This window comes from Nanorana parkeri, unplaced genomic scaffold, assembly GCF_000935625.1.
Source record: "Nanorana parkeri isolate BGI_ZX_2015 unplaced genomic scaffold, ASM93562v1 scaffold743, whole genome shotgun sequence".
In the NCBI taxonomy this organism is placed as follows: domain Eukaryota; kingdom Metazoa; phylum Chordata; class Amphibia; order Anura; family Dicroglossidae; genus Nanorana; species Nanorana parkeri.
The window spans coordinates 506,994-520,004 of NW_017307011.1; the positions used below are offsets into that span (position 1 = coordinate 506,994).

Below are 13,011 nucleotides of genomic sequence, written 5' to 3' on the forward strand. Positions count from 1 at the left end.
CACAGCACATACCAGTCTTGCAGGACAGGAGACCTCATTGAATAGCACTACAATGTACCGCACTTTGGATTGTGCATTACCACAACACGAGGCCTTGACCCTCCTCTCATCGGTTACTTGAGAGGGAAATTCATTTGTGTCTTCTATATCCGCCTGAATCAGCTTTAACCCTTTACTTGCCAGCGACTTATGTATTTCTTGAGAATAGGATTGTTTACAGCATGCAAAGTCAGTAGGGCTTACATTGGCTGCATTTTCTCAAACTAAAGTTATGGTCACTTTATTGTTTAGGTGCCCAGATACCTTGATATTGATAAACATGCCACCCATAACATGTGGAACAACTCTCCAGAATCTGATCGCCTTACCTCTCTAGCGGTACAGGCTTTGGTCGCATCCCCCTGCTTTAACTAGTTGTCATGCTGCTCGCTGGTGTCCTAACCATGCTGATGCCATCTGCAGCCCTGATCAAGATGGGTAGCAGAATCAAATGACCGAGTGGAGGAGATGGGTGAACTCCCACTCTCCGATCTCCTTTGCAGTGAATGAAACCGAAAGTGCTCACTCTTGAGCACTCCCAGGTTCATGCTCATTATCCTGTCACCAAGTCGGGTTAGTGGAGGGGTGATTCGCATGCTCCCCCATAGTGGCAGTATTGGGTATTTCTCTTTGCTCCTGGTGTCCAAATAGAGCTATGGGAAGGTATGTGTGTGCAGTTGCAGAGGATCATGAACCTGTTGCTTTGCTCTGCATCTGTAAAGCACAGGCTCATGTTATTGGGCATAAATGCACAAAACTATTCCGTCTTATTTGTTTAAGAAAAGCACAAAGCTGAAACATGTAGATGTAAACTGGCTACATGCTAGTGAATGTGATTTCTACATCCAATGCATCTTACTGCAGGCAAATGGAAGTGTGTGAACAATCCAATAAAAAGGACCAAAGTGCAGTGCCCAGTTTTATAGTGCTGCCTGTAACCCATACCAACCAATCAGATCTTACCTTGCAAAAGTCAGTTGAGTAAACGATGCATTCTCATTTGGTTATTCTGGGTTACTGCCGATATAGCTTTTTGAACAAGCCAGAAAATTACTTTTATATAACCTTTGCTTTTTCTACTTCTTCAGGCCCAGAGAGACATCATATTTGAATTAAGAAGAATTGCATTTGATGCAGAGACGGACGGCAGCGGAGTGTCAGGCACTGGGACAGAAAAGCGCAAAGCCATGTACAGCAAGGACTACAAGATGCTGGGCTTCACTGTGAGTTTACTGCCTCTATTTTATGCAGCGATCGCATTTGCTGATTGAATCACAAATGCTGATGAAATCCCGTACAATGGATGCTGCTCCTTGATGTTTAAAAGCTTTAGCTTCCTGTAGAATCAGCTGGTCCCCTGAGCACTGGCCATGATGTCCTGTTTTAGGGTGGCTCCACAAATACACAGGCACAGCAGGACAATCCACTACCCCCTCTCCTCCTTCCTCCCTTCTCCAAGATAGTAAATGGAAGGCTGCTAGAGACTGCTCTGTCCCTTGTGACCTTGTACTGGACAGGAAGTTCAGGGAAACCAAGCATAGAGAGTTGGAACTGTTTGGAAACATGATGACTAAGTGTTTGGGCAAAAATGTAAAGAAATACTTTGCCGGGCAATGTATATTTGTTTGATCTGGATTTATTATTGAGCCAGCCATGAAAGCTCACATTCAGGCACTTCCTGTCATATAGTGACAGTGATCTGTCCCTGTCTTCCAATTGTGCTCTTGAGCTACACTATATTATCAAAAGTATTGGGACACCCCTCCAAATCATTGGATTCAGGTGTTCCATCAAATTCCTTGCTACTAAATATTCCACGGTCAACTGTTGGTGGTATTATAACAAAGTGGAAGCAACTGGGAACAACAGCAACTCAGCCATGAAGTGGTAGGCCACATAAAATGACAGAGCGGGGTCAGCGCATGCTGACGCGCACAGTGCGCAGAAGTCGCCAATTGTTTGCAGAGTCAATAGCTATACTAAGTAGTGTACCTAGAGAAATGTATGCAGATTACATTCTCCGATCAGTGAAAGTGCTTCTGGGTAATACGAACAGACCGCACTATCCAGAGAATTCCAATACTGCAGACAATACTACTGGAGCGGTGAGATTTCCTTTGGCTCTGCTTCTGGTTAATGCCACTTTTATATGGCAGACCTGTAGGTGAGTGCCCTATAGGAGTGACCTCATTGGAGTATACACTGTTAATAATCCATGCCATTCACCAGGAATAACCCTTTAGTCACGTATAACAGTAGAAATGTGCCATTATTCATGTTCTTTTGACAGGTTTATAAAAACATCTCTTTAACCACTTGCCGTCCGCCCGTTGTAAAAAAACGGCCGGACGGCACTGCATGTCAACTGGTTAATGATTACAAAGTGCCGATGTTTCATTTAGTGTTACAGTTTTGTAACAGTAGTTTTATCACAATTTACCGTTCCATGTCTTGTTACTGCGGCCATGTGTTAACATTTTAATTTGCCATTTTCCTCATTCTTAGACTATTACCATGGTAACAGTGTGACTAATAGTATGCAGGAATTGTAGATGTTTGCCCGCTCAGCCCAAGGTTCAATACAGGAACAAAATCTCCACTTCATAGAGTAGGCTCATTGGAAAGTATAATTCGTTTTTCTTCCTGTGGCCCCTCGTGAAATGAATAGGAATAGATTGAATTCACTTCCAACCCCCGGGAATGTTTCATCCATGTTATATTGGTTTATATTGTGCTGACATAGTGCCCAGTTTTCTACTAAGTGTACTAAGGCTGATGTCACACAGGGAATCTTCACGCTGGCGGGCAGCATTTTAGTGTCAGGATCGTTAAAAGATTGCCTGCTGATTCTATGGAAATACTCCCTGAGTAAGATGTTGCTCCCTAGTTGCTCGGTTGCTAGTGAGATAGATTCATCAGTATTTGTGGCCAACAAGGGGACAATTATGAGGGAACGCTCTCCCTTGTGATTGATGGCTGCTATAGGGGCCTGGGGTAGGAGGGGGCCCATTAGGAGGGCTGATTAGGAAAACTACACTATATTAGGTTTCCAGTATAGAAAGGCTGAAGTCAGAGCTCAGGATCGTCTAGTCACAGATCCCCTTCCTGCAGTAGAACCATTTGCTTATCTATCTAGCAGTGTAGATTTATTTTCCTCTGAACCTCTGCTACATACTCATCTTTGTTAAACCCCAATAGGAGGGCTGAGGTTTGTAGTTCTTCAAAAAAGTTTAATAAAGCTAGAGTTTATAGACGAGGTTGAAAAGTGTGTGCAAGAAGATCAATCATTTTATCATAATATAAAATATCATTATGGTTATGAATGCTGCCATAACGTTTACCCCCAGCACTGCTCCGTAGTAGTGCACTGACTATGCTGACATCTCTCCTGCAGCCTGTCCTTCATACATATTTGATATTAAGATCAATGACACTCATTATCACATTGACACTGCCGGCCGCTACAGAGAGAGCTAGCCAGGAGGCCTCAAAATTTTGCTAAGGGGCCCCATGATTTGTAGTTACACCCCTACGTACATGTGCATACGTGGGCCAGTTCTGTGTGAAACTTGGTGAAGGTAAAAGTATTGATGACGGTGTCTGATTGAATTTGCCAGTCCATCATCGCAAAAGTCTCCTAGTAAATATACCCTTATAGAGTGCTGATCTCTTGGGGCCTCTACGGCACTTGCTGGTTCCTCCTGCTGACCTCCGTGTCACTACAGGGCTCAGCAGTGATGTATAGGTTAGCAGGAGAAACCAGTGAGAACTGGGGAGGACCCAGAAGATCAACAATCCTGGAAGATGTGGTTTCAATCTTACAGGTAACACTCGCATATCCTGCTCTCGGCTTAGAATTTTAGGTTCCTACCTCACTTACGCTGGAGATGAGCAAGGGTTTCTCACACAACCAGGTTGGATGTTACTTATTGAACAAGCCAATTAGCTAATGTAACATGTATTGTGGATAGAGTGTCCCCCACAAGGCATCATCGTGTGGGCATTCTTATTTGGGCTTTACCAAGTCTTAAGCCAGTCACTGAAAATTAACTACAGAAGTGACTCGCTGTGTGCTGTGCAAACAACTGGTAAGGGGTTCAGTGGACCACCTCATCTACAGCATGTTAATTGGCCCTTCCTGCAAATTGAATCAGTGGTAAACATTCGATTACTAAAAAGCAGCCCCGATTTGCAGAAGCTGCAAGTTTAAATGGTCATTGATGCCTATGAGCATGCTTTGGATAATAGGGGGGGAAACTTCATAGAAAACCCCATGAATGCAGGAAAACAATGCAATCGCCATGCAGATGGTGTTGACAGTTGAACACAGAAGCAAAGGGCTGTACAGGTAGAGTGCTAACCACAAAGCCATAATGCAATATGATATGATGGTACTTTTTGTATTTACTCCACCAATAACAAAATATTTTACCGTTTCAGAATCATGTGAACCCAGCTCTGGATTTCATTCAGACACCCCCGGGTATGCTGGCTCTTGACAATATGTTGTACTTGGCCAAATGTCATCAGGACACTTACGTACGGGTGAGTCTCTTAAGATGTGTCAGCTCTGCTTTCACAGTAGACATTTTTCTTCTTAAATGTTTTTAGGGGATTGTTTCCAAATCAACTTAGAGATATTGAATGGAACCTGTTGTGTCAGTGTACTTTACCACTTATAGCCAGGAGGTGGTACACAGGAGTCATTCTGCCTATTGGTATTATGCTGAAAGCAGCCTAGATAGCCTGGTGCCATGTAATTTCTAGCCATTCAAGCTAGAAGTGACATGGCACCATGTGCCAGGGCACAAAGTTTTTCACAACCCATGTACAGCTCTGATGTCATTCTTTACCCAAGGACCTACAGGCTGCTGCTCCCTGCTTGTGCATGGAACAGAACCTGCATCTCTCCTCCTCTCCTTATAAAAATGCAGTCTATGCATGTACAGTCCTTACATTTATGGGGTCATTATCTGTCTTTCTGCCCCACTCCATGCCTAACCCACCTCTTTTGCCAAGCCTTTCTACATCCTGCAGTGCAATGATCTCTATCTCCCAGTTGTGGTAGTTTCCTCAAACACCCAGCACCAACACAATGCAATTTAAACCATTGTTCCTACCACACCCTTTAGCATCGTGATAAACTCTACAAAGTCCCATGCCATATCATTTCCTATACCATCTGTGAACCACCATGAACTCTATCATCTTTAGGCCACATTCCTCAAAGTCTGCTTCATTTTTTACTCCCAACAAGCTCAATCTATCCAACCCTCCCCTGCATTCATTCAATCAAGGAACAACTTGATTGCAGCCCTTCTCATTGTCACCCTATTCAGTCAATGCACCATCTCCTATTGGACCCGCACTGCCCAACTATAGGGCATATTTTGTATGATTGGTCAATTGTAAATCTTATTAAATAATTAGTATTTGGGATAAATACATTGAGGGGAAGCTTTGAAAATGAAAGGTGGATGCTAATTGGTTACCATGCAGAGCTGCTCCAGATTTTGTCTGCCTCAGTTTTGATAAATCCCCCTCGTCCCCCCCCCCCATTATTCTTCTGACACATTCTACTTTTCCAAAAATATTTTCTTCTCGCTCACTTGTATTCCACATTTGAATTTGAGTGCATTTCTCTTGTCTACCTGTGTGAACCATAAAATTTTCTTTTTATCACACTTTGGTGTTCTGTAGATTGTGTTGGAGAATAGCAGTAGGGAAGATAAGCACGAATGTCCATTTGGACGCAGCGCCATTGAACTGACAAAGATGTTATGCGAGATACTTCATGTCGGAGAATTGCGTAAGTATGACGTTCTCTAGCAACACTTCTCATTTATTGCTATGCTGGATGTCATGCCTAGTCCCCTGTCAGTGTATTTAGGAACTTTTTTTTGTCTGTTTTGCAGCTAACGAGGGGCGAAACGATTACCACCCCATGTTCTTTACTCATGAGAGGGCATTTGAAGAATTCTTTTGTATCTGCATCCAGTTGGTTAACAAAACCTGGAAGGAGATGAGAGCTACTGCTGAAGACTTTAACAAGGTACTGGTCTGTATGAAGAGTAACATTCTTTGGTATTCCAGCCATTTATACAGTCAAGTCTGGCAGACTTTAGAATACACGTTAATGATTCATTCCACCCAAAGCTGATATTTTAGGTAGTTTCTGGCGTCAATCCACTTGACCATTTTTATATCTCTGGGAACTCTATTAGTGAGATCTCTGCTCTTGAGTTTTACTGCTCTGCCCATTGTTAGGGGTTCCCACAATCCGTGTTGAATTTTTGACTTTATGGAGAATGCAACGGGAGAAATGCAGAAAGGTTGTCAGGAACACACAAAACGCTAGGGTGGACATGAACAGAGTTGAAAGTAATAACAGGAAGGTCTTGGATGCATACTCGGTGGAGTATCCAAGATATATGGAAGCCCAAGGCTAACTCAGCGCACCAAGCTCCACTTTTTGGTGGTTGTACCTTCCTCCATTCAACCTAGTTTCCTTTTAATTCTGACTCCAGCTTTGCTTTTGTATTGCAGGTGATGCAAGTGGTGAGGGAGCAGATTACCCGTGCTTTGCCCTCCAGACCGAACTCTCTGGAGCAGCTTAAGAACAAACTGCGCGTCCTGAGCTACACAGAAATCTTGAGGCTTCGGCAGTCTGAGAGGATGAGCCAGGACGACTTCCAGTCCCCGCCTATTGTGTATGTAACTTAGGGATATATTTGTAAAAAAGCAGTAAATCTGACATTCACCAATTATGCAGGTAAATCTTCCTGGTGCGTGTGTTTTAAAAAATGGAGACTTAACTGGGTACGTGCTTACTTCAGGCATTTGAGTTACTAAGTAGTAAAGTCACTGTTAGGCCTTGTTCACACCAAATGCAGAGCAGATCCGGTCAGGTTTCTGCACACGCACGCTAGTCTTTTAGATGCGTTTTTGGCTTCTTTTTTTTTTTTAGTTTAACATGGGCTTTCAGTGCGTTCCAGGCATTTGCATGCGTTTTTTATGTGTTTGCAGATCCAGAGCAGGTAAAATAGGGCCTGTTGCAGTTTTTTTACCTGCTCTGGATCTGCACGCTGCGATGTGAACTGGAGCTAAAAATACGCAGTTTTGATCCGGTCTGCACCTGCTCTGCTCTGGACCTGCTCCGCGCTTGGTGTGCACTAGCCCTTAGCCCTGGAGCATGCACATTTTCTTTTTAAATACAAAGTCTGGAACGACAGCTCTTACATTTCTATTCCCAAGTGACCAGTCAGATTCCAACTGGCATCTATCTAGCAAGAATCATTTAACAAAAGCTCTGCGCTATGTGTATTAAAACCAAGTGATTATATAAAGCTGAAAATATCATATAGTATTTGTATCTTCTACAGTAATGTAACACTTAAAAATGCAAAGTAAGACCGTACCATGGTACTAAACTTTTTATTCCCTACCGAGAGTGTCGCAGACAAGACTTCCAACATCAGCGCCTTAGAATCCATGCTTAAAGTTGCTCTGTCATGGAGGTTGCCATTGCTGATTTCCTTTTAAAAATTTTTATTTATTGGCAGACAATGCTAAAGCCAAGGCATGACAGCCAGCAACTGGCATTTGCAGAGCAATACAGCAGTAGTAGCCAGCATATTGTTCTCATGACAGAATGTCCTTTAGAGGGGAAGTACAGGGAGAGTAAAACAATGCTTAGAGTGGTGTGGGATGTCCTTTAACTATACATGTGTTTATTCCTAAAGATGGATGTAAAAAGATCAAAATATACTCTCCCCTATGCATAGAGCATTGTGGGATCCTCCGCCAGCTCTAAGACCGAGTGCTGACCGGTCATGTGACCACTTATCAGTCAGCTCTCAGTCGTGGCTCCTAGTGCAAGACAGTGACTGTCAGTCACTGCCCTCTGCAGGGATCCCCTCCTCTCCTTTCTGCTCCTCCAGTGCTGGCTGGAGCAACAGGCCAGGGATGGGTTGACAGGCAGCCAGGGTGGATCCTAACAATATCCTTCATGACCACAACTCTGCTCTGCCCTGTCAGTCGATAATAGGCAAATGTACCCGTGTGACCTAAAATAGAAGTATAGCCAAAAAAAGGCTTTTTTTACTTTTTTGTAAAAAGAAAAAAAAAACAACAGTACAAGGAAACCTATCATCCTGACATTTTCTTAATCGGCCTTTCTCAACCAGGGTGCCGTGGCACACTGCGGTGCCTTCTGGCTTCCTCAGGGGTGCCTTAGAATTTTGTGATGGCAGGATTCTGATGTGAATGGGGGACTTTGGTGTAAAAGGAGGAATTCTGGTATGAAAGGGGACTTCTGATGTATAGGGGGGGGGCGGCTCCTGATGTGAAAGGAGGAACTTCTAGTATAAAACGGAGAATTGTGATGTGATAAGGGAGGCTCTTGATTTGAAGGGAGGACTTTGAGGCAAAGGATGGAACCCAACTTTTTCATGTGTTTCTGCGTGGGGTCCCCCCCTTACATTTTAGACTGGGATGCCATTGAGATTTTGCATACTATTAAACGGTGCCATGACTGAAAAAATATTGAGAAACGCTGTTCTAAGTAATGCTATTTATGTGGCTGTTTGGTTGCTGATCTGGCTTCAGTATATTGTAAGTCACTGAACTGGAACAGGTATGCTGGTGAGGAGTTCTGACCTGCATACTTGCGCTCTTGCTCAGCAGCTCAAAAATGCATGAAAGTCAAGAGGATTAGCATGCCAGCTGGGCACAAGGCATTTTCAGCAGGTCAGCAATGGCACTCTTTTTATTTTCCTTGTCCTTAATTAAAAATAAAATCCATGAATGCTCAAATCTGGTTGGTTCTTGTAACACATACGCTTCTTCCCTCCAGTCTTTATACTTCAGCTCCAGTGTGTTTTAAGGCCCAATTATTGCACCTTTCACTTTTCCTTGATGCTCCTTTTCATTTTTTTATTTACATTTTTTTGTTCAGGGAACTACGTGAGAAAATTCAACCCGAGATTTTGGAATTAATTAAACAGCAGCGGCTGAACCGCCTGTGTGAAGGAAGCAGCTTTCGTAAGATTGGAAACCGCAGAAGGCAAGGTAACCACTTTGTATGAGGAATGTGACTATGACTTGAAGCTGAACTCCAGGCACAAAAAATTTCATTTAAATATCTTCATTAATAGCAACAAAGGAGATAAATCCACTTTGTGTGCACCAAACCGAGATATTGCCTTGTTAAAAAGCGCAGTGACATCATCACTATGCTGGACATAGTGTGCCAGGAGCAGAGATGTGGGAGGGACCTAACAGGCTCCACCCGCTACAGGTTTTCTGCTGAAAACTACAAGAGGGGTGGACACAAGACCAGTCACCCTCCGCCAGGGGAGAGAGAGCAGCAGTGACCGGTCTTTATTATAGAACACTTTTGCACTGTAAATATACACAAAGCACACCAAGATTCAAGTAAGACTATACAAGCCTCGTGTGTTTAGATAATATTTGTTTTGCCTGGAGTTTTGCTTTGGGTTCTTATGCGAGTTGCTAAGGTCCAGTGTTCCCCCCTTTGAATCCATGCTCATGGCTTCATATCTTTCAGAGAGGTTTTGGTTCTGCCGCTTGGCCCTTAACCACAAGGTTTTGCACTATGGAGACTTGGAGGAGAATGCACAAGGAGAGGTGCCATACGAGTCACTGCAAGAGAAGAGTAAGAACTTGAAACACTTGATTTACTACATTTTGCCCTTTTTCTTGGATGACTTAATTTCTTTGTCAGTAGCGGGCTAGTCATAGAGCAATTGCAGTAGTCCAAATCACTCATGCAGAATTTATCTTTTATCAGGTTTCTCTTTTTTTATTTCCACATAATCAGCGTCATTTTTTTTGCTTTGACTTTTTCAAGCTGACTTCCAGTTATGTATTAATTAAACAATCATTAAAGTTCTTTAAATGGTTCCTCCCACCCTTCCTTGACTGGTCTCTCCAGCCCCTGAATGCCAGCTACCTACCAAAATGCTTACCTTCAGCCCTGCTCCCAGGTTCACTTTGTGGCTCTGGAAATCTCCTACTGGGTATGTGCGCCGCACACTGCAGTCATTCCTATGGCTAGTCCATACTTGACCCACAGTCATCCTGAGCAGTAAGGACCAGCCATAGGAATAAATAGGCAAAGCAGCGTACATCTGCAGTGAAAAGATTGTACAGTGATGGGCAGGGCGGCACAGTGAAGAAGGAGCAATAGCAAACTGGCTATAGCATACACCCATTGCCTCTGAGCCTCTCCGACCCATCTAGCAGCACTGCACCTGACCTGCCTCCCCTCTCTCGCCCCGACACCTGACAGCCGGTCTGTGTCTTCTCCGATGCCCGCTGCATCTGCCGATACAAGCGGGGGACAGCAGCGTGATCGGAGGTGGCAGACTGCAGCGGGAAGGAGAGCAGCGGTTGAGCTACATCCACTAATCAGACTCAACTAATCGAGAATGAAAATCGTTGACAACTCGTTATTATCGATTAGTTGTTGCAGCCCTATTCTGAATCATTAGAGGAGCTGAACAGAATTACATGTTTTTGGGCCGGTAAACCCATGTAGATATGTATGTGTATTTCAGCTATGTATTTATCGACATGTTTGGAGCTGAGTTTTAAATAAATCCACATGTGCTCACGATGCACTCATCATTTGTGTGTTTCTTCTAGTCCCAGTCGCCGAAATCAAGGCCGTGCTTACTGGAAAAGACTGTCCTCATATGAAGGAGAAGAGTGCACTGAAGCAGAACAAGGTCACCGGAAACTCATTAAAGCCCAATTCACCTTCTATTAAATATTTGCAAACCATTTTCCACCTGTTCATAACTTTCCACCTTTGCTGTGTGTCGTCTATCCTGTCCCATGTGATCTCTATAGAACAAAATGCTAAAGTCCCAGTAGCTTGATTGTGTCTTTAAATGAAAAGGGAAGCAATGCATGCAGGGGCGTAGAAATCATTAAAGTGATCCTGATTTGATTTTAAAAAGAACATCATAACAGGGCTAAGCAAAGATCTGACTATTCCGTAGTGGATTATTATAACTGTGCAGAATATACAGTATATGGGAATGAATACAAATGATTGATGATTCTGCTTACTCACTTGTTCACAAATTCCATTCTGAATACTCTTTTCTGTTATAGGAGGTTTTGGAATTGGCCTTTTCCATACTGTATGACCCAGATGAGACTCTAAACTTTATTGCACCAAATAAATATGAGGTAATTATGTGATTCTGCTGCATTAAGAAATTGTCTTGTCCTTCCCTGGAGAAAATGCTGCTCCAGGATCCTTCCAGTGCTGATCACAGAACCCAAAGCCTGGGGTCATTGCATGGAAGTCGGCAGGCTGTGATGAGCATAACAATATTTTTTCTGCCTCTGAAGTGTCTGTATTATATGCTGTAATATTTAGGAGGAGGATAATATAAGAGTTTTGTCTTAAAGGTACAGTTAGCCTTTAAATCAGTATTTCTCAACCTGTGTAACCTCGGGATCCATATTTGTCCTGGGTCATTAAGACGGGACCCAAGTCGCACTGCAATGGAACGCACGGCATTAGGGTACTGCGCGTTCCGGTGCGGGCCTACGAACTTTGGGTGGGAGGTGAGTTTTTTAAGGTCCACCCAGACTCCCTCCCTGACAAGAACTGGAGTGGATCCTCAGCCTGGGGTCCAGTGTGGGCTGCTGTGCTGTGATGGAGCTCAATCCATACTTGCATTGCTTGTACAGCTCCCTTGCATGGCCTGTAGAGGTGCAGGGAGCCACAATGTGATGTCACTCCAGTCCAGGCACCTCGACAGGACATGTGAGGGAGCTGTAAGTAATACACATATGGATGGAGCTCCCTCGCGGCCATAGCCCCATCCCATCTTAAGCTGACACTCGGAGCCGGGCAGCGCATTTTGAATGGCTGCTTGGTTTGAGAATTGACAGTGCTGAGCTAGGGGGAGGCTGAGGAGCCTCGCACCTAAAAAAGTGGAAGGCATGCAGCGACCAACTGAACACGGGGTCGCGACCCACTTTTGGGTCACGACCCACCAGTTGAGAACCAAGACTTTAAATCTTCTGCGATTGACTATGTTTACATACAATGCATTCAGTGTCTTTTATGCGACCCGAGTACACAGGAAAGTTTTTATGTCCATCAGAACATTGAGTTTTCACAACGTCACAACTTGTGCATTTCTGTTCTTTGTTGTAGTACTGCATCTGGATCGATGGTGTGAATGCTTTGCTGGGGAGGGAGATGAGCAGCGAGCTAACCCGCAGTGACATGGACGCTCTGCTCAGCATGGAGATGAAACTGCGTCTGCTGGACCTGGAAAACATTCCGATCCCTGAGGTGCCTCCTCCCATTCCCAAAGAGCCCAGCAGTTATGACTTTGTCTACCACTATGGCTGATCTGGAGATCTACATGAAGGACACGCACACCCACTAACCTGGGGAAAGACCTCTCATTAATCAGCTGTGTAATGGACCAAGGTCTGCCCTGAGATGGGGAAGGGGCTTGTGTAATCCAGATGAGCACCCCCCACTCATCCATTAGCTGTCTTTGGCAGAGCTGCTGTGGATGAACACCCTACAGTTGTTCGTTAATACAAGAGCAGCAAGGGCTTCTGGGTCACAGTTCTTGCCTGCTAGGCACCCTCTTCCTCCTGGTTCTTTTCCAAGGTTTACCTTTTTCAATAGGTACTGCATAGGTACAGGCGGAGGCTGCATATATTGTTTATGGCCCGGTAGGGTTTAAATCAGTCAATCTATTTTTGCCTTAATGTTTAGAATGCTTTTCCAATCAGAGTGCTGCCCGCCGCCTTCCACTCGAAGCATGGAGTGCAGCTTTTCATTCCAACAGTGTGTGCGGTGCTCTGCTCGAAAGCACAATCGATTTTTCTTGTTACCAGAGAGGTATTTTTGTCTAGGTACATAAACTGTAATGTCTCACTATTGTATCTAAAAACAGTTTACAGTAT

The 13,011-nt window shown here is 44.0% G+C and overlaps 1 protein-coding gene across 2 annotated transcripts in view; it reads left to right on the top strand.

Annotated features, from left to right (window-relative positions):
* Positions 1-13,000, top strand: part of ELMO2 (engulfment and cell motility 2) — a 60,009-nt gene extending 47,009 nt beyond the window's left edge. For both annotated transcript variants that reach the window (XM_018564313.1, XM_018564314.1), the window contains 10 exons: positions 1,128-1,262; positions 4,480-4,584; positions 5,740-5,848; positions 5,955-6,091; positions 6,586-6,749; positions 8,996-9,108; positions 9,608-9,715; positions 10,708-10,790; positions 11,182-11,259; positions 12,242-13,000. In XM_018564313.1, coding sequence (XP_018419815.1) covers positions 1,128-1,262; positions 4,480-4,584; positions 5,740-5,848; positions 5,955-6,091; positions 6,586-6,749; positions 8,996-9,108; positions 9,608-9,715; positions 10,708-10,790; positions 11,182-11,259; positions 12,242-12,442 — 1,233 coding nt within the window. In that variant the 3' untranslated portion in view covers positions 12,443-13,000. The remainder of the gene's footprint in view (positions 1-1,127; positions 1,263-4,479; positions 4,585-5,739; positions 5,849-5,954; positions 6,092-6,585; positions 6,750-8,995; positions 9,109-9,607; positions 9,716-10,707; positions 10,791-11,181; positions 11,260-12,241) is intronic.
* Positions 13,001-13,011: the final 11 nt, after the last annotated feature.